Source organism: Panthera uncia, chromosome E3 (assembly GCF_023721935.1).
Source record: "Panthera uncia isolate 11264 chromosome E3, Puncia_PCG_1.0, whole genome shotgun sequence".
NCBI classification, from domain to species: domain Eukaryota; kingdom Metazoa; phylum Chordata; class Mammalia; order Carnivora; family Felidae; genus Panthera; species Panthera uncia.
Genome location: NC_064815.1, coordinates 10,667,556 through 10,688,755, shown reverse-complemented (window position 1 = coordinate 10,688,755; position 21,200 = coordinate 10,667,556). Strand labels below are relative to the sequence as shown.

Sequence of the window (21,200 nt, the reverse complement as noted above, 5' to 3'; positions counted from 1 at the left end):
TTTATTCCTGACTTTCTATAACAATCTACATTTCTGGGTCACTGGATTCGCTAATTCTTCCTAGGGCAACAAAGGACAAACCTTCTTTTGGCTCTTCATGATTTTGTTCAGAAGTGAGGATGTGATTTCCTGTCCAGACCAACTACAATCGGAACAATAATTCACCAAAATGTTACTATCACTTGTTATGACATCAGCGTCAAACAAAAGTTGTGTTAAGAAATTGATATGGACAATATCTTGGGTATGAATATGAATCTTGGGTATGAATAGTGACAATTCAATGTTAAGAAGTTTGGCAGGAGCACCTGGGTGGCTCAGTCGGTTAAGCACTGGACTTCAGCTCAGGTCATGATCTCATGGTTCGCAAGTTTGAGCCTCACGTGGAGCTCTGTGCTGACAGCTCAGAGTCTGCAGCCTGCTTCAGATTCTGTGTCTCCCTCTCCCTCTCTCTCTCTGCCCCTCCCCCGATTGCACTCTGTCTATCTCTCTCAAAAATAAACATTAAAAAAGTAATTTAAAAAAAGAAGTTTGGCCAAGTTTCCCTGTATTTCATATTTCTTATTCTGATAATCAACTCTCTGACTTCAATGAGTTTCTTATACTTTGCGTTCTTTATTTGTACCTCTGGGGTTCTCCAACAGGAGTGCTAAAGTCAAGTCCATTGCATATGCACATTTCAAAAGGAGCAAAAAATAAGTAGGGTGGTTTGGAAGAAACATTGACTTCTAAGAAACACTGGCCTATAAGGGCAACGTGAGTATGAAGTGTGTCTGTCTTTGCTAATGGTCTCAACCTTAGTACTTAGGTCAATAACTAGTGCATGGGTACTTAATAAATATTACCAGAATGAATCAATGGCTATGAATGGTAAACAAAACAGTTCTTTACAAGCATGGTCTACATCCGGCTGGAGGCCAGCATGTAAATTTACAAACCCGCTCCATCCAGGCCAATTCCCCAGGAAGCCCTGGCTTTTGGATAGTGAGCAGTAAGAGGTGCCCATCAAGGGCGCCTCAGTGGCTCAGTCGGTTGAACTTCCGACTTGGGCTGAGATCATAATGTCACCCTTTGTGGGTTGAACCCTGACAGCGCACAGCCTTCTACGGTTTCTCTGTCTTCCCCTCTCTCTGTCCCTCCCCCATCTCAAAGAAGAAAAAAAAAGTGCCTGTCCACTCTCTCCAAGGGCGGGCCTCGCACCACCATTCCACAGCCGGCCACCTGCCGGCTTTAGGACCCGGCGCAGCACGGAATGAAACGTGGGAGGCGGGACTAAGAGAGGCCGTCGCACACACATGACGAAAGCAGCTGGCGTCAGTAGAGGTGAGGAAGCCGGGATTAGAGGAGAAAGCTGTTTCTCGCTAGCCTTGGTTCTCACGCGCCATGGCGGCCCCCGTCCAGCAGCCTCCTCAGTCTAGCGGTGGAAAGCGCAAAGGGAAAGCTCAGTATGTGCAGGCCAAGCGGGCGCGGCGCTGCGACGGCGGTGGGCCACGGCAGCTGGAACCCGGGCTACAGGGCATTCTCATTACCTGCAACATGAACGAGCGCAAGTGCGTGGAGGAGGCCTACAGTCTGCTCAACGAATACGGCGACGACATGTACGGGCCGGAAAAGGTACGAGCCCCAGAGAGGGTAAGCGGGCCTGTGAGAAAAGAAAGGAATGCAGGAAGGCCGGCTGTCTTCTACGCGTGCGCGAGTTTCGTGGCCTGGTCTGTGTTCCCGCCTTCTCGCGGAGTCTGAGTTGTAGATCGCTGCCGGGTCGCGTGCTTGAAAAGCTTGCCCATTTGAGGGGTTTTATCCATTATTAATCACAGGGGCTCCTGTTTATAGATTGCTTCTGAGATCCACGTGTTGTGTTTCTGAAGCCCCCAAAGAAACGTTTATTTCTTACGGTAGACTTGTGAAGTAATATTCACGAGGATACTGGAGCTCAAGTAGGTTAAGTAAACGGTCCAAATTCACAGGGGAAACTTCATTGGTCGTCATAGTTTTTATATATCTTACCACCATCTTTACGCCATGGTTGTAATAATTGTCCTAAGCATTGTGTCTGAAATAGTGGGTTTAGTACTAGTGCTAGTTATTTCTCAAATGCACGTGTAAATACATTTTTAAAAGCAAACATTTTTGTACCAATTCCATCTAAGATCTAATTGTCTCAACACAGTTTGGAAATCTTTATATTATTGGCATAAGATCTGGACTAATACAGAAACACCTCAATTAATTAAAAGGGGGAGGATAGATAATACAGAGGGGATTTGGATTCAAGTACTGTTATTTACTAGATCTGCGGCATGGGTATATTATTTAATTCTGCTGAGCTAGATAAAAAAGAATAAATGATAGTATATTTAATGTTGGCTGACAAGTTGCTTATGTATATAAATACATCCTGATAAATAATAAAGCTTCCATAAATGGGTATAATTATTACTGGTGCCTGACTGGGAAACTCCATTGGTGGGGCAGAGAACTAGGCAACAAGTTAGTGTCCTGTCTCCACTGGTGTCTTGAGCAAATTCTCAAACTATTTTTGTTCCCTCTTCCTTAGTAGAATAGAAATAAGGGTTTTTAATGCCATAACAGGTTGGTCTAATCTCACCAAAAGGAGACTGTCTCATTAGGTACAAAGATATCTAGTGATGGGATTTAAGGTTTACCTTGAAGTAATTCATTTGGTGAGCACATTTCCCTGTGTCCCAGAGTGTCAAGATGTTTTTGAAAGCATTTTCAAATTATATGTACCCCAGTCTGAAGGAACTTCCTTTTTCCTGTACATTTTGTAGGGAGTGATGTGTCAGTTTCTTAATAAAAAGCTTTATTGTCAGTATTGATCCATCTGCCACTGGAGGTTTCACATAAATATATAGTTATAGCTTTTAACATGAGCTGTTTTGGCATTTTTGCTCATTAATTTTATGCAGTTTACAGACAAAGATCAGCAGCCCTCTGGAAGTGAGGGAGAAGATGATGATGTGGAGGCTGCCTTGAAGAAAGAAGTTGGTGACATTAAAGCATCTACGGAGATGAAGCTAAGAAGATTTCAATCAGTGGAGAGTGGAGCAAATAACGTAGTCTTCATCAGGACACTTGGGATAGGTGTGTCTAATAAGCCTTAAGATTATTGAGCCTATAATATCTAGACATCACCTTGTCTTAGTGAACACTGCCTAAAAAGTGGCTTCATGGTCACGGCTCAGTTAATAATTTGATTGATCTTCTTCACACTGTTTTAGCACTAAGGATATGGAAAGGTAGAATGGTGTGGTGAACATAACATTGGCTTAAGAGTGGAAACCTGGCTTTGCCACTTTCTTTGCGTGTAACTTTAGGTGAAACAAGAGTACATGTTCTGTCTAAAAGAAGCAGCTGCTATTCAGCTCCAGCCAATTTGGAATGACTTTAGCCATCTGGAATGTAGTCCTAATAGGGCCAGGTCTTTTGATTTTTGAAAAGAAGGTGGAAATCTGGAGAAGTTTGTAGATTTTTTAATGTAGTTAACTAATTTAAAAGTATTGAAAACACTGAGTAGCCCCAAATAGACTTGTATGTCGTCAGGATGTGGCCTAAGGATCATATGATGATTTTGTGTAATTCATGGTCTTGGGGCTCCTCTGAGTTCTGAGATCTGGATTTTTGTACAAATTTGATCAATGGATGAGTTGAATGTGTGGTTTTTAAGTTTATTTATATTTGGAGAGAGTGAGTAGGGAAGGGGCAGAGAGAGATGGAAAGAGAGAATCCTAAGCAGGCTCCATGCTCAACTCAGAGCCCCAGACAGGGCTCGATCCCATGAGAGTGAGATCATGCCCTGAGTTGAAATCAAGAGTCAGATGCTTCACCTGCTGAGCCACCCAGACACCCCTGAATTAAATCTTGTAAAGTGACTTGCAGATTTTGTTTTGTTTATTATTGTAAAAAAAAAAAAAAAACAAAACACTGCTGTTTAATAACAATATGTTGGTAGTTGCTCTTGTTATAGGAAAACAATATGGTCTTGTTTGGACAAGTCAGACATCACAAAAATGTTAACTCCAGTGTCTTCATGAACCGTTGTTTTTAGTGAAAGCAGTAGTAATGCTGAAGAGTTAACATATTAGATATAGTAGTAATCATAGGCAGTGAAGAAAGTTGGAAAAACTGTTTGATTAGACTTATTAATGTTCATCGTGATAATTTCTTCTACTATACTGTTGATGTAGGTTGCTGACAATGAAAATTCATTTTGGACAGTTTGAAGAGGTTTTAAAATGTCTGAGAGCTTATATTCTTGTTCTTTTTTTGCCGATTTTTTTCTTTTCTTTCAGAACCTGAGAAATTGGTACATCATATTCTTCAGGATATGTATAAAACCAAGAAGAAGAAGACTCGGGTTATTCTACGAATGTTACCTATTTCGGGCACATGCAAGGCTTTCTTAGAAGACATGAAAAAATATGCAGAAACATTTTTGGAACCCTGGTTTAAAGCTCCAAACAAAGGGACATTTCAGATTGTATATAAATCTCGAAATAACAGCCACATGAATAGAGAAGAAGTTATCAAAGAATTGGCAGGTATGTTTCTTTTAGTGATTTTACGTTCGTATGTAATAGTAAATACTTGTTTTTAGGAATTTTTTTTTAAGATTTAAGGCTTATATTTTTGGATATAAAGCAAGTATATTAAAATGTCCTTAAAATAAGGGCGCATGGTTGGCTCAGCTGGTAGAGCATGTGACTCTTGATCTCAGGGTTGTGAGCTCGAGCCCCACATTGGGGACAGAGATTACTTAAAAAAAAAAAAAAAGTCCTTAAAATAATATCAGACCTAACAGACTTGGATATGAGACTTTCTGGTAGTTAGATATTAAATCTTCCAAATCAAGATTGAATTTTCTTTGGGAAAAAAATTACTCTGATTAAATATTTCAAGATTTTATTTGTATTTCTTTATTGAAAGAGTTCATAGAGTTTGACTGAGGTCCATGTAGAAGCATAGACTAGTATGTATATTGCTTTTAACAAGTCCCAAATGGAAAGATGAAAGATTGTGTTTGTATCTGTCAAGCTTCATGGTACCATTCTCCCTCTAAGCGTTTCCCTATTCTTTTTGTTACAGGAATAGTAGGCAGCCTCAACTCGGAAAATAAAGTGGATCTTACCAATCCACAGTACACAGTGGTAGTAGAAATCATTAAAGCTGTCTGTTGCCTGAGTGTTGTGACAGATTACATGTTGTTCAGAAAGTATAATCTCCAGGAGGTGGTTAAGAGTGCTAAGGACCCATCACAGCTTAACCCAAAGCAGCCAGCACAAGCAGGAAATGGGAAAGAAGCTAAATTGGAATCTGGTGACAAATCAAATCAAAATGACCCAGCAGAAGGAAAAAATAACCAGCAAGTGGTACCAGAAAATAATGAGGAGCTGGGGCAGACAAAACCAAGATCTGAGACACAGGTGGCGAGTGAGGGAGGAGCTAATCCTGAACTTGAAAGTCAAGTCACAGAAGGATCTGAGCCAAATGAAAATGACCTCTCATAGAGAAAAAAAAAAAATCATTTGATGTTTCAGGTAGGTTTCTCTGGTGGCATTTGGTGAGATGTTGGTAGGATTCTGTATAAAATTGTGACTGAAAATACAAGTTTTGAACTTTGTATGTTGCATAATGCTGTACTCAAAATAGTGAACAGTGATTGAGCAGCTCCATTAACAGTTATGTTGGAGATCTTTTCAGCCCCATGTGCCAGGGTGCAGTTTGGCTTATGTGAATTTTGCTTAGCTGGGAGAAACTGTGGATAATTGGTGAGCACTTGCATGGAGGGGAGGGTGACAGGAGGATAATGTTGGGCTCTCCCTCATGATTACTTTCCCCAGCCTCCCTTTCTGCACTGCCATCTAACTTACTGGAGTAAACAAACTCTGTAAGAGACACTCCTAGGGAAAGTATCATTCTAAGGAAGGAATTTTTACATGTTGCAACTCATCTGTCCCCTGTCACTTTGTTGTAAACATTGCAAAAACATGGGTCTTCTAGGTGAGAAGTGAATTGTTTTTTGTGAAGTTTTTGTATTTTTTTGTGATTCTTAGAGTTACTTTGTAACTCTTAGTTATTATGGCAGATTTTATATTTTATTAACATTTGTTAAACAAATCTGATGTTCCAGTGCTGCAATTTTTGAGGTCATGGTGTAAGATAGAAGAGGACCATTCTAGGCATAGAAATACAGACATTTCTGTTGAGGTTAGTGATGAAGAATTAGTCTTCTGTGATACTTTGGTATGCCAGTGCAACAAGGGACACAGATTCTTTCTTTACAGTGAAAGCTACTTTTCAGTGATCTTATGGATTTACAATCCAAGCTGTTGTCTTCCATTGTACATTGTGGAATGCAATTTACAAACCTAGCATTTGCTCTAGCAATTGTAACTATAAATGATAGCCATTTGATAAGTAAAGATGTTGATTATTTTAAATGGCATCTGGAATATCAAAACAGTAAACTTTGTTTAAAAAAGTCATATTCAGGGGCACCTGACTGGCTCAGTTCGTAGAGCATGTGACCCTTGATCTCGGGGTTGTAGGTTTGAGCCCCCTGTTGGGTGTAGAGATTGCTTAAAAAAAAAAATCTTAAAAAAACAAAAAATCACATTCAGTAAAAGGTTTAAAAAGCAAAATTTTAGTAGCAGCATTATATTAGAAAAATTTAATAATATAATAATAATACCAATGTAATAATACCAATATAACATTAAAATGTGAGGGCAAGAAGCAGTATAAGAAATTGAAAAGCCTTCACTTTCAGTTTAATAAATTGATTTATGTCTCCTGATACTAAAGAGGTTTGGGTAATTAACTGAAAAGCAGCCGCTTCTCTGTCTGGGTTGATGAGTCAACAGATTCCATGAATATTTGTCCTACTATAGCCTTGGTAAGGTTGGTGAATGATGACGAAATTCAAGAAAGCTTGTTCTGCTGCGAGGAGCCTCTCAAAACAAAGGCAATATAAATTTAATGGGTCTTTATAACTGAAGACTGAAGGTCTGTCATCTCTACTCCTGGTGCTCATCCTTGGCTCCATGACCAGTTTTGCCTCATTCTGGTAAAAGGAAATGTTGACATTCATGTTATAGCACACTGCTTTCTTCCCAGAGAGGTGCTGATATAAAACGCTTGGAGTTGAAATGAAGAAAGTTCTGGATAATGCTGCAGAAATGGTTAACTTTATTAAAGACCCATTTATGCAGGAATGTTTAAAAATAAATAAAGCTCAAATCTGAACAAAGAGCACATAAATCTACATACAGAAATCCAGTGGCTTGTCAGAAGAGTTCTCAACAGGATATTTGAGTTGAAAGGTCAATTGCCAGAGTACTTACAAGAAAATACTAGGGCAGATTTTGCAGTGCTTTGGAGATGAAGGATGGCTAAGACACTAGTCTATTTAGCAGACTTTTTTTTTTTTTTTTTTTTTTAATCACATGAACAAACAAGTTCCTGCAAGGTCCTGGAGAAAATGTATTTTCTTAAAAGTGATAAGATTCTTGGATTGATAGGAACTGACTCGTTGGAACAGTCACATCGCCAAAGGAACTCTTGAAATGTTTCCACACCCACTTGGGCATGAGAGTGAAGAAAAGATAGCAATGAGTCTGAGGCCTTAACTAAAACTCTCTGTGAAGAACTGCAAAACCAAATAGCCTTTCCCCTCCTTTTCTCAACACCTGTTTATGACTAGGTGGGAAATCCCTTCTCTGAATCTCAGCCTGAGGTTTTGTCCAGGAGAAGAGAAAGAACTCTGAGTCATCGTCTGATAGTTCAGGATTTCTGTGAAGTAAGAGTATCCTTAGTGCTGACACTCACATGCCATGAAACTTAATTTGAAAGTTTTTTCAAGGTTTCCCCCAGGGTAAAACTACTGAAAAAACTGGAAGAGACTCACCAAAGAGGGCTGCATAAGAAGTCCAGGTTGAAAATAAATATTAAGAGGCTGTGAAATTCACTTTTAGATGGGTTTATTTTTAAGTTTTAAAAAGTTCCTAAGTATTATAAATGTTGAGTCTTCCTGCACCAACGTCTATGTCTGTTTAATGGCCAGGGAATGTGGTAATGTATTTTTATCCTCCTAAACTAGTGGTCCTGCTTGGTAAACCAGACTAGAAGGATTAGGGAGGGGAAAAGACTATAGATTGGACCTTGGTAATGCAGATGAGGCTGCAAGTCCTTCTAGATCTTTAGATATTTAGAGTGTTAACTCTTAATAGGTTGAGATCATTTTAAAAGGATGATCAGAGCATTTTAACTGTCACGGAGGATAGGATTTTGGTGCCTTCATCAGACTTGCTCCAAGACAAAGACACTTTTATTTTGATAGTGCAAGACTTTGGGACTCTGGGAATAAAATTGGCCATATGCTTACAGAACATCCAAGTTTGTGGAACTGGGTTCCTTTTACTTTGTGAAAGCTGCTACTCTACAGAAAGATTTTGATTTAGTAGTTTGTTTTTAATCCTCTTGTATTTATTTTTATTTGGTAAGACCTGCGACAAAAGCTATTCTTTCCAGCTGTAAAGCACTGTGTTCTGTTGGAATCTGATTTCATTCATTGATGCATTTTCAGGTTTCATAACTTTATTGTCACTGACTTTTGAGCATGTTGTTTTATAAGTGACAAGATTCCAGGGTGGATATTGAGTGTTGTTTTTTTTTTTCCATTTAATTTTTGTTTTTGTTTTTAAGTTATGTCGGCTAAAAAAAACTCCAGTGTTGTGGTTTAGTAAATTTGTTTTGCTTTGTGGAGGATAGGGTGTTATACTTGGTATTTTGAGACGTGTTTGTTTAAGGTTAAACATGATTTCTAAATGTTCTTTTTATTTGTATTTTGCTTTTGTTATGGCCAGGTATTTAGCTTGTTTTTCATAGTTTCTGATATTTTCAGAAAAATCAAAATAAATTTGTTCCCTAAAGATTGGTGTTCTGTGCTTTTTCTTTCTTTCTGCCTCTTAGTAAATCTCTTGATTTATGTGTGTGTGTGTGTGTGTGTGTGTATACACATACATATGTATAATATATATATATATATATATATAATTTTTTTTTTATGTTTATTTTTTTTGAGAGAGAGAGACAGAGTGTGAGCAGGGCAGGGGCAGAGAGAGAGGGAGACCCAGAATCTGAAGCAGGCTCTGGGCTCTGAGCTGTCAGCACAGAGCCCAACGCAGGGCTGTGGTGCTCAAACTCATGAATGGTGAGATAATGGCCTGAGCTGAAGTCGGATGCTTAACCGACCTAGCCACCTAGGTGCCCCATAAATCTCTTGATTTATAATAGATACCTCATAAAAGATGTTTTTATGTCAAATTATACATTGTCCTAAAATATAAATCATTTTTATAAATGATTATATAAAAAGGATATAAAACATTTAATAATTGCTCTTGAATAATTACTCTTAAGTAATCCAAACTTTAGATATTTTACAGCGAATTTGCTTCAAAAGGAGGTATAGTAATACAGTAGTCAATTAAATGCGCTTATTATTTATATTCCTTATTTTAATATTAATATTAAAATATAAACTAATAAAATTAAATTAATATTATAAAATATTAATATGTTAAAGAACTAATAAGGTCTTAGAAATTATTATTTTTAGATTTATTTATTTTTGAGAGAGAGCATGAGCAGGGGAGGGGCAGAGAGAATGGGGGACAGAGGATCAAAGTGGGCTCCACATTGACAGCAGAGAGCCCAATGTGGGGCTAGAACTAACTGCAAGACCATGACCTGAGCCGAAGTTGGATGCTCAACCAACTGAACCACCCAGGCACCTTGAAGAAATTCAGTCTTGAACTTTTAGAATAGTTCTAATCTTTATTTTGGCTTAATCATTCACAAGATAATTCAATGTCCACTGTGCTTTTCTAAGTAATTATTTGCTATTTTAAACCCTTGCAAATCATTAAAATCATTGCCTTTGTCAGTTTGGTCATTATAACAGTTTTCTTCCCAAATGTTTTTAGATTTTCATTTATTTTTTGGCTAATTGCAAAACAAAAAATTGAGTTTTTCAACCAGGAAAAATCTTCAGCATTTTAAGAGACTAATCACTAAATTGTTAGGAAGCAAGGACTAAAAGCAGCCCTATTAACAACTTAATGCCATCATCTCTTATCAGGCTATGTTCTACCCCATTCATGGTCTCTCAAAACGTTGCGTTTGATTTTCCCAGTGATTGTCTTTGGGAGTTCTGGAACAAATTCCACCTAATTAACAGAAACAGATTATGAGACACTTGATTCCATTTTGACAATCCCAGCTGTCAGTACAATAGGGAAAGCTTTCATGCAACTCTAGCATGGAGTTTGAGTCTAGGGGTTGTCTTAGCCCACCAAGCTCATTGAAATTCTTGTGTTTATATAGTAAAGTTGACAATGGAGCTCCATCATGGGTTTTTAGTGCAAAGGCTGTGTGCTTCGTCAGAAGAATATAATAATTCCTTTACTCCTAAGTTCAACTGGACCTAGGCCTCCACTACCCCAGGGAAATAGAGGCCACACCTAAATGCACAAGGAAACAAGTTAACTCTTGGGGTTTGGGCTTTTAAGAACTGGGTCCTGCAGTTTCTGAGGGAGATTTTTGAGAGAGAATTTTGAGTACACACAATTTTCCCCTTATGTCCATGGTAAATCCTCTTCGTTTCCCTTCCTCAAGATGTAACTATTGTATTTTAAAATTTTCTCAAATAACATTTCTGAAAATCAACTGCCATGGATTTAGTAAATTTAATGGAGAAAATGTAACTATTCTTAAAGTTAACTACCTTTTGGTTGAAATACCAATTGACATGGAATTCTCATGTTAAGGATCAATATCAACCAATAGTATTCTGGGATGAGAAGGAAGGAAGTTGCAGTGCCATCTCTATGTTTTTATATAGAATTATTTTTTTATTAAAATTTTAAAAAAATATTTATTTTGGGGAGATAGAGTGCAAGCAGGGGAGGGGCAGAGAGAGAGACACACACAGAATTTGAGGCAGGCTCCAGGCTCCAAGCTGTCAGCACAGAACCTGACGCAGGTCTCGAATCCACAAAGTGCGGGATCATGACCTGGGCTGAAGGCAGATGCCCAACCGCCTGAGCCACCCAGGCACCCATATATAGAATTATTCTTAAATCCTCCCTTGAAGAAGAAGGTTTCTGGAAAGATTCCACAGTTTCTTTGGATAGTATATATATATTTTTTTCTAAGCCTTATGTTTGGTCAGTTTGATACTAAAGCCCTGTGCTTTGAATTTGTAAGGGTATTATGGATCAAGAGTGCCACGATTGTTGAATTAGGTGCTGTTTTCATTTTTTAAAAACATTTTTTAAAGTTTATTTGAGAGAGAGAGAGCACGAAACGGGGAGGGGCAGAAAGAAAGGGAGAGAGAGAATCCCAAGTAGGTTCCATGCTCAACATGGAGCCTTGGGGCTCTATCTCATAACTGTGAGATCATGACTTGAGCTGAGATAATGACTTGAGCTGAAATCAAGAATAGGATGCTTAACTGACCAAGTCACCCAGGTGTGCCCAGGTGTTTTTTAAAATCAATTTGCCAGTATTTTTTTTTCTCATGGAATGGGACTGATTAGTCTTATAAGGATCCTTAGTAGTTACTCAGTATTGCAGAGTTGATCAAAGCTAGTTTATCAAATATTTGAAAATAAATTTTCTAAAGCAAAATTGTTAGGGCAAAACAAGTTGAAATAGGTATCCTCTGCTTACATACTGAGCAAACATAAAGTCACAAGCTAATAAACTCTATGTACTTACTCCCTTAGACCCTTGTTTGGTAATACATTAACTTTTGGGCAAAAATACTTGCCTTTCTTGGATATTTGTAAGGTGCAGTTGATTTTTTCACATGATCCTGAAGTTCAAGAGTTAATTTCTCTGGGTTGGATGATTTAAAGGGTGCAGATAAGACAACAAAAGCTTTCACTACCTGCAGGAGAAAAGTCCATTTATATTGATGTTTGTTTTTCAGACATATCAAGAGTTTGGAACCAATGCTGAACACAGGTACTTATAATCAACAGGAGCTTGAGTGATGAATGCAAATCCAGAGATCACCTCTGAACAGAGCTTGGATTACAAATGAGGTTTTGAGATCTAATTCCAGACAAATGGATTCTGAGTGTGAGGAGTGCAGTGTTTCATTAAGGGTAAAGGTTGAGTTTTATTTACATGTCCACATGTATTTGACATTTCAGTCAGACTAATCCTGATAGGCAATCCTTGATTTACCGATAACTACTTATTTCAAACCTACACTGTTAGAAACATGCAGTAGGGGGGACAAATGGAGTTCCCAGAGAATACAGTTTGAAAGGGGTTTGGGAGGCTTAGTGGAAGGATTTTGTATGCTGGGGGATGAACTCTCAGGAAGGATTCGTCTACCTCTGAATATTTTTTTTTTGCTTCTCTTTGGAATACCGTGCAAAACTAATTAATTATTGAAGTTAGTTAAGTATAAATTGTTAACTATTCCTACATTGATCCAGTTGGTATTTACTTCTAATGTTCACCTGAAATCAGCTCTATTGAGACTATGGTAGCAGGAGGAAAATACTTTGAAGAATGGAATTCATTGAATGGGGAAGTGGTACAAGAGGTTTGAGTGTGGGATCCATAGAGTCACTGCAGAGGGTCACAGTTATATGAATGGCAGTAGAGAAAGAGATGTGGGAGGATGCTGATACAGAAACTGATTTTGAAATTTTGCTACTTTATTAGAAATTTCCTCAAGGAAAGGAAAAGTCTCCTTTTCATACTACATGGCTTCCTCCTAAACCTAAGATTATTCCTGTCATTCCCCAGATTCCCTTTAATAGGTTGAAAGTAGGCTTGTGGGACTTGTTTGGGAACCTGGCCACAACATCCTATTTGCGTTGTTCCTGTAATGAAATGTATTTTGATTTCCGTGACAATAGTACATACAGTAGAATCTGCTGTTTTTTCTTCTGTAGCATCTCTTCCTCTTTTAGTAACAGTACCCTGAGTTTCGTACAGAGCATTACCCTAACTTCTCTCTCTAGTGGTGTTGACACTAACTCCTACCTCCAGTGACCGGCATATGATCCAGGTCTGGCCAGTGAGCATATACCATTCCCTGGACCACGTTGGTTGGATATGTGATCTAAGATAGGCAAATATTATTCTGGGAGTTGCTTGAAACTGGTGGAAAGGGAGCTGTCTCTTTTCCTGGTTGTTAAGCTGTGTGCATTTGGAGTGGTTGCTGTCAAGTAGGAAGAACCTTTCCGAATGGAACCAACCTAAAGCACAACAGCCAAGAGATGGAGAGAAACGGTTTTGCTAACTTCACATGAACCCTTGGATGTAGTTGTACCTGAAGACCTCACTTATGTGTGAGCCAGTAAATTCCTTTTTTTAAAAACTTAAGTCAGTTTGAGTTGAGTTTCTGTCATTTGCCTCTAAAAGAATGCTAATACATCCCCTTTGAGATGCAACTCATTTGTAAAGTTGATTGCCTAGTATACATTTTTGGCACATGTGCTTCATAATAAGAAGTACATGACTACTCCTGAGTCACTCCTTAACATGGTCAAATGGATAGAACTTGAGAATATGAAATTGCTACAGTAATGACATTCACTCTACCTCTCCTCTGATTGGATCTGGACTACTGACAACAGCTGATTCAACAACTGCTGGGTGCTCGATTAGTGCACTCTCCACTTCAAATGGCCCAATACGGTACCTGGAAGAGGAAAAGAAGCCCTTGGTCACTACACCACCCAATAGATCTCCCCTGACAATCAATTACTTCCTAAGAGTAAGAGTAGCAAATATACAAACCCAGAGGATATGATGACATCATCAGCTCTACCAACAAACCAGAAAAACCCATCACTGTCCATCACTCCTCTGTCTCCAGTGACATAAAAATTCCCTCTTATCGTGGCAGCAGTTTTCTCTGGATTGTCCTAGAAATCAAAGATGACTCTTGGTCAGAATAGACAAAGGGCTATGGCACCCATGGAATGACTTGTACATTGTGCCTTCTATTTCTAAAATAAATTAATTTAAAGAAATGTAATTCCTAGTGTAGAATACAAAAGATTCAAGAATATAATAAAAAGTAAACCCCTCTTCCACCTCTACCACTCCCTATCACTCCCTCCCTGCCCTCTGCAGCCTGCCTAGTTGTGTTTTCTGAGGACACTCACTACAACTGGTTTCTTACACATAGAATTTAATCTTTGCACAACTCCTAGGAGATAGATGATATTCTCCCCATTTTGCAGTTGATGAAATAGACTTGGATTTTGTGACTTGCTCAAATTGACACAGCAACACGTGATGGATATGAAATTTGGACCCAAGTCTGTATGATTCCCTGTACCACCTTTTCTATTAAAGTGTGACTAGCCTATTTTACATTCTTGTACCACATATTCAGAGAAGAAACAGAAAGGCCGTGTAGTCTGTAGTCTGAGGGCAATTTCCCCTTCTTTGCCAGGTGGTAGGACGTTGCCATTTTCATCTATAATCTAGAATGAAAGAAATAATTTAGGTTCCTAAATTTGTTTTTTTACAGTGTGAAAACAGGTTATAAATAGTTGTACAATGACTAGTAGAAAACTGTAAAACGTTTCTTCCTTATTGAAACAGATATTACTGACCTGGACATCATAGGGTTGTACTCCTTTGCCCATTGAGCCCGGTTTAATTTCTTGTCCTTTCTGATTGGCACAAATTATTCCCTGTTGAGAGAACATGTTTTATATAAGGATGTAAAAATTCAATTTCTGTAGCTATTTATATCATGACAAGAAAACATAAGACTCAGTATTGACTGATTTTCCCAGTTATACACACACACACACACACACACACACACACACACACACGTACACATACACACATGCACATTATCTTAGATCAGTGCTTCTCAAACATAAGCGTGTACCAGAGTCACCTGAAGCATTCATTTTTCAAGCACAGATTTCCAGGCACCATCTCAGAGTTTCTGATTCAGTAGGTCTGGCCAGGTGGGGTGTCTGAGAATTTGAATTGCTACCAAATTTCCACGTGCAGCTGATGCTGCTGATTTGAGGACCACACTTTGAAAACTACTCCTTAGACTAAGGATACCCCTTAGTGCACCTTGGGATAAATTCCCCACTGGGGCTCTGTGGGGTCCTCAGTGTTGCTGAGAAGATGAGCTGCTCAAATCTGACCCTCTCTGACCCCTAACACCTTTGAGACTTCTCCAGTATGGGGAGAAGGCAGGAAGACTGGAAGGAATAATCCTAATTCCCCTCTAGCCAAACCTAATTGGGCAATTCAGAGGTTTTGGTGGTTACTTGCAAGGTAAGGTATCCTGGGAAATTCCATAAAAATTTAGAACACCAAGGGGACTCTTCAGGGGCTCAGTCTGGGGTTGAAATGTTCCCAATATGCTAAACCGAAACTGCCCATTAAACATACCACTTCTGTCTGTCCGTAGCCCTCATACAGTTCCAGTCCAGTTTGTGCCTTCCACTGTTCCAGCACCTCGGGGTTGAGTGGCTCCCCTCCTGTCAAGCAGTGCCGTAGCTTCTTGAATTTATATCTGTAGACACAGATATAGGGTCTTTGATGGGAGAAGTCTGAGTGGCTTTCACTAAAACATTATTAGTATGTTCTAGCAACAAGCAAATGAGCTAGGAAAGACAAGTAGTAGGAAAGTTCAGTCAGCAAATATTTTTGAGCACCTACTATCTTGTCAGACATGGTTGTAGGTGTGTGGGGCATGTTAGTAATTCAAATAAAATTTCCTGACAGAGCTTGCATTTTAGCAGATCATTAAAGGAGGGGAGAAGGTAGGAGAAAATACCAGTAATGATCTTAAGTGCTTATTATGGGCCAAGTGATAAAACAGCTAACATTAATTAAGAACCTACTATGCTGTGAGGGCTTTAGGAGCATTCTCATAATCCTCACATCCTTATTATACAGATCAGGAACTTGAGGCTGAGAGAATATAAAGAGGTTGTTCCAGGCCTCACCTATAATAAAGGGCTGAATTGACTACCCTGCACTTACCATTTGTCAAGTATCTCACCAAGTAGGCCATTTCCCTGAATTCTCTCCACAACCGCATGAGGCAGCCCTTAATCCTCTCTTGTGGATGGAGTTAAGGAGACTTAGTAAGGTCATCTGGAGTGTCTGAGGTCACACTATCAGTAAATAGTGGAGCCCTACTTGTTTGGTTTTGGAGCTTGGTCAGTTAACTACTGGCCTTACTACTCCACTGCCCACTTTCTCAAGTGAGGAAGTCCGGAATAGCCCAGCTCCGGTGCATTGAGGTGTCCAATGGGGAGGACAGGAGATGTGCCTATTCAAAATAATCCTGGAAAGCCCTGAACTACTCTTGAAATGTGAGCAAGATGCTTACATTCATATCTGCTTTATTCTGTTTCATAGCACTCTCTCTTCTGGGCATGCACCTTGAGGGTGCAGAGGATGGGTGAGCCTATACTACTTAAATTATTTCTCTCTTCCTTTCTCTTTTCCTTCAGGTACTCAATTTGTATTAGTGAAGTAAATATGCATTGCAAGTCCACTAGGTGTTCAGATGATTTGGATAAATTGATTATAATATTCAAGTCATAAGACTTCATTAGCTTCTCTTCAAGACAATATGAATGCAGCTGTATTTTGGGGAGGGAGGTTGGTGTTCAGCCTTCAGGGTTCTGGTTGTCCCTGGGAAAATGTTCAGTTGCCCCTAGAGGCTATCCTTAGGGGCAACTGGGAAGTGATTAGGCAATATCTGAAGACAGTTTTGATGGTTGCGAGGGAGGTTCTACTGGCATCCAGTAGGTGGAAGCCAGGCAGAATGTTGCTCAACATCCTACAGTGCACAGGACAGTCCCCGACAACACAGAACTATTCAGTCCAAATGTCACTAGTGGCAAGACTGAGGAAACCTGGGCTATCCTGCGCTGAGAAGGGGTGATGCGGGACTATAGCTTTTGTTTGTGGTTCAAATGGAGATTTCTGCCCAAGTACCTCTTAAGGTCTTTTTGCACAAGCATCCGGTACACGGTGGGAGCGCTGCACAGGGTCGTGATGGGATAAGTGGTGAGCGTCTGGATGATGGAGAAAGACAGTTTCAGAAGTGGTTCATTAGAGGCCACAACCAGAGCTGATGTCTGCAACCCCTCAACGTCTATCATTAGCATGTTTTCATCTCATGATCACTACTAGGCATAAGAAAGCAAATATTTATTGTCACTAGTGACTGGATGTCCGTTGGAAACTTCCAATTATTGGGAAGAATACATATATGTTACAGTAATAGACACACACAATCAAATTCAACAAAAAGTAAATTGTCGAATTTGAGACCAACCCCAAAGTAGGAACTGGTTGATTCTACCTCAGGGGTGCAAATTACCTTTCATGGTGGAATTTTGAAACCTCCTGCCCATATATTCCTGCACAGTACTCACCCTAGATGTGAGCTAACCTACCAAAACTTTCCCAATACTGTTTCTATAAAAGATACCAGTCCTTTTGAGTGGATTGATTAAATGCATAAGTCATTTTCCAGGCCCAGATTTGCTGGGCTCATTTTCCCTCTAGCTCCTTAAAGAAAAATAATGACATAGGCAGGTTAAATCTAGAGAGATACTCACGTTTTAGATTTCCTGTTTCTAGAGAGGTTCGACTATGCCAAGTGATAAATTGACAGTTTGTATTAAACTTAAACATTTGAGAGAAGGCTTTCAAGACATATTTCTAGTCTATCTGGATCATGAAAAACTTTTGATCTGTAAGTGAACATCTCTACTATGTGTACTTGCTCCCTGGATTCCAACTATTCTTAATAGGTGTAAGTGCTCATACCTAAGAATAGCGTAAAGTTTTTAGAGCACTTAAAATACACACATCTTTGTGTATTTGTGTGTGTTTTAAAATACACACTATCTTTGTAAAATAAGAATATTCTTATTTTAATCAACTTATTTAATACGTTAAATAATATAGATTAATAATATAAGAATACATTAATATTATTAACATATTACTAGCGTGACTATGTCTTAATATAATGTTAAATAAATTGATTAAAGTAAGTATAATATGTATCTTAAATACTATACAATATTTAATATTTTACTAAAATTATTATTCCTATTTTTAAAAATGCAGGTTTCAGAACTGCAAACTTAGTTTATCTACTTAGGACACTTTATTAGCCTGATGGAGAGATCCTAGTTCTTATGCTACCCAGCATTTCTGTTAAGACCCTCAAGCCATCTCGTCAGACCAGTTAGCAAAATAACAGGGTGAGTAGAGCTTTTATTCACACAGGTGTGGTGTTTGTTTAATAACATGTATTTTGTTAAACATAATTGATTTTTCATGGGTGAAAAATAATTGGCCTGAATCACATCTTTCTAAAGGCTAAAGAAATGAGAGCAATCTGATACCTCAATTTAGCTGTCTCTGGCTGAAAAGGAGGGACATGCCTGATTTCAAGACAAATATTGGGTTCTGAGAATTCACAAAGTGAGAAGCTCAGGGTGAGGGGAGAATGGAAGGAGCTGCTCTGGGAGAAAGGGGACTCCACCTTTTAGTCTTCTCTACACAGGGTTTGGGATTTATCACCTATTGTTTTTGTTTCACTGAGTCAGAAACCAAAGATTTGTTTGGACTTGAGACTTCTAATCTGTTACTTAGAATCTCATGCTCAGTGGGACATTAGAAATCCTGAACAGTTTGAAGCACAAGAGTGGATTTTATGCCTGAGAGTGTTGTGGGTGTTTCCTCTCTGTTAACTACATTCAAAGGCCAAGTCCCTGGAGACTTCAGTTCTTAAAAAGGAATTCTTTCCACAAGCCCAGGAAACTATATTCTGAAGAATCATTTCTCTGTAGTTTTGGAGGAGACAAGGAAGAGATGTAGCTAGAAGTCATGACTTACATCTAAGAAAGTGTCAGTGTCAAACTGGGCCATCCGATGTACAAAGACACACGCTCCCTGAAGCCAGGATGAAAACACACTGCCAATGGCAGCCTTGATCCAGCCAGTGTCAGACATGTTCCATATGATATCTGAGGACTTCAGGTCTAGCCAATACCTAAGTGATATGGAGAAGCAACAAGACCAAAAAACAAAACAAAACAAAACAAACAAACAAAAAAACCAAAAACCCCAAACAAAGCTAAAGAAAGAAAGAAATCCCACAAAACAAAAAGCAAAACAAACAAAAACAAAACAGGAAAGCAAACAAACTGGTGTCTTTGAGAACTGACCAGAACATCAGGGGCTACAGAGAAAGATCAAAAGAAGCCCGAAGGCAGGATGAGCTATTATTCTACCTCCCACTTTTGTTATTTTGTTAGAGAACTTCTTCAGAATCCTAGGTAATATGAAAATAGGGAGGCTGGGTTTGGCACGATATTCTAGGTTTGTTCATTGATGCAACAAATATTTATTGTGTCAATATATGCTAGGCACTGTTCTGCCTAGCATAGTGAGATAGACGAGATATCTGCTCTTACTTCAGCAAGACAGATAGCTAACAAGCACACAATAAAATGAATGAGTATAGATCAGTATCATAATATCAAATAGTGATAAGTGCTCTGAGGAAAATAAAACAAGTAATGTGATAGCTTTAAGATATCTAGGAAGGCCTTTCTGGGTGAGTGAGCTTCTCTGGCAATGAGAAGGAGCCAGGCATACGGTTATCGAGATGTGGCCAAGGGTGATTCCTGTACATCACTCTGTGCTCATCACAAGTGCACTCCCTAATTCCCATTGCCTGTTTAATCCATAAGTTCTTGCTTGATCAGTTGGTGAGATGGTGCCATTTACTGAGCTAGGGTTGGGCAGGGGCATCAAGGATTCTGTTTTGTAGACATTATATTGGAGAAATCCAATAACCCTCCAAGTGGTGGTGTCAGCTCAGTTGGATACACATGTGGGCGGCTCAGGGGAGAATTTAACAAAAACAGTTTTCCTCCCTACCTTCCACAAAGGGTGTACCCAATTCCAAGGCTGCTCTGAGAGTGCTGGGCCATCTTGGGAGCACCTGTGGTCCCACTGGTGAAATAAATGGCCACTGGTTCTTGACTTCCTGTTTCTACACAGCTGTGCTCTTCAGAGGCAGATCTGTAAAATATGGATCCCAACATAGTGGCTGAAGGTGGCAGACCAGTTTATCTCTCTATATATATATTTGCATATATATATATATATATATATATATATATATATATATCTTCTTGATACCAGGAAACAGTTAATAGAACAAAACCTAATCCAAAGCCTCCTTGAGAGGAAATTCTCAAGAAATCTTAAAGGGACTTTGTAGATAAGTACTAAGCTTTAACAACTCACTTGTCTGTTTTTTTAAGTGCCACCTTTGTATAGGTCACATAGATAACCAAGAGACTTTCAAAATCAATGGCAAAAGGATATGTATTTAAACTTTTTCTCTCAGTGCTTCTTTTAATCTATGATTTTTTCAAAAATCAGTGAATCTTTGTGAATTTTTATTAACATTTCAAGAGTTTTTATGATTTAAAGGAAGATCTTTTGGCATTTGAATCAAACTTTTTAATACTTTTTGTTCAGCATCTTCAATATCGCTGACAGACACAGCTTCTTACCATATAGCATCCCATTCTTCTTCCTTGCACTGATAAAACTCTGATTTTGTTCAGGTATCAGGCAGGGGAGACTGTTCCTTATATAGCTCTAGGGGGTGAATCTTGATTATCCTAAGCCAATCATGCTAGTTCTTGTGCCAGAGACTGATTTAGGGATGGGTACCTGTTGCAGTTATGGTCAATGAGATTTAAAGGCTTTATGGAAAACGTTTCCTTATTTTAAAGAGTCATGAGGAAAGGATGCTGCCTTTCCTCACCCCACCTATCTAGTTTTCTGGACTTCGGATATTGTTGTGAAAGCACATTATGTCTGGGACAACCCTAGCCATGTTGGGATCACAGGAGGGATTAGCAGACACACTGAGGATGGCATGATGGAAAGATGAATGAATCTGGGTTCATGCTAATTTCATCAAACTCCTGAATAACCAACTCTCATTCGGCTCTATCTCTGTACTTCTTACTTGTCATAGAATAAAATAGTTTGTGTTGTTTAAGCCACTTATAGTTGGGTCTCCTATTACTAAAGCCAAGAGCATTCTA

General features: G+C 38.9%; 3 protein-coding genes across 5 annotated transcripts in view; 1 reads left to right on the top strand and 2 right to left on the bottom strand.

Moving 5' to 3' along the window:
• ACSM3 (acyl-CoA synthetase medium chain family member 3) overlaps positions 1 to 1,574 on the bottom strand; it is a 57,212-nt gene extending 55,638 nt beyond the window's left edge. For both annotated transcript variants that reach the window (XM_049638391.1, XM_049638393.1), the window contains exon 1: positions 1,530 to 1,574. The gene's annotated coding sequence lies outside the window, so the exon portion shown is untranslated. The remainder of the gene's footprint in view (positions 1 to 1,529) is intronic.
• Positions 957 to 12,421, top strand: THUMPD1 (THUMP domain containing 1). Of its 2 annotated transcripts, XM_049638396.1 has the most exons (5): positions 957 to 1,614; positions 2,928 to 3,102; positions 4,311 to 4,559; positions 5,104 to 5,555; positions 12,014 to 12,421. In XM_049638396.1, the coding sequence occupies exons 1-4, from the start codon at positions 1,384 to 1,386 to the stop codon at positions 5,523 to 5,525; spliced, it is 1,077 nt and encodes a 358-aa protein (XP_049494353.1). In that variant the 5' UTR covers positions 957 to 1,383; the 3' UTR covers positions 5,526 to 5,555; positions 12,014 to 12,421. The 2 variants fall into 2 exon arrangements, with proteins under 2 accessions (XP_049494353.1, XP_049494352.1); XM_049638395.1 differs by lacking the exon at positions 12,014 to 12,421 and having other exon boundaries at positions 5,104 to 8,950.
• On the bottom strand, positions 9,677 to 20,190 carry LOC125928637 (acyl-coenzyme A synthetase ACSM4, mitochondrial-like). Its single transcript, XM_049639367.1, has 11 exons — positions 20,014 to 20,190; positions 19,369 to 19,402; positions 18,964 to 19,281; positions 17,044 to 17,123; positions 15,481 to 15,604; positions 14,673 to 14,753; positions 14,439 to 14,540; positions 13,846 to 13,973; positions 13,648 to 13,747; positions 11,852 to 11,971; positions 9,677 to 10,247 (listed from the first exon to the last, which is right to left on the bottom strand). Exons 1-11 carry the CDS (start codon positions 20,178 to 20,180, stop codon positions 10,161 to 10,163), a joined length of 1,341 nt encoding a protein of 446 aa, XP_049495324.1. The 5' UTR covers positions 20,181 to 20,190; the 3' UTR covers positions 9,677 to 10,160.
• Between the last annotated feature and the right edge of the window lie 1,010 nt (positions 20,191 to 21,200).

Bases quoted from the DNA above. Each gene is read 5' to 3' on its own strand.
- THUMPD1 (XM_049638396.1), top strand. From the start codon at position 1,384: ATGGCGGCCCCCGTCCAGCAGCCTCCTCAGTCTAGCGGTGGAAAGCGC. The intron at 3,103-4,310 runs GTGTGTCTAATA...CTTTTCTTTCAG, and splicing joins CATCAGGACACTTGGGATAG to AACCTGAGAAATTGGTACAT. The intron at 4,560-5,103 runs GTATGTTTCTTT...TTTTTGTTACAG, and splicing joins AGTTATCAAAGAATTGGCAG to GAATAGTAGGCAGCCTCAAC.
- LOC125928637 (XM_049639367.1), bottom strand. From the start codon at position 20,180: ATGTTGGGATCCATATTTTACAGATCTGCCTCTGAAGAGCACAGCTGT. The intron at 14,541-14,672 runs GTCAGTAATATC...CTTTCATTCTAG, and splicing joins TACAACCCTATGATGTCCAG to ATTATAGATGAAAATGGCAA. The intron at 10,248-11,851 runs GCAAGTATTTTT...TCTGTTAATTAG, and splicing joins CTTACAAATATCCAAGAAAG to GTGGAATTTGTTCCAGAACT.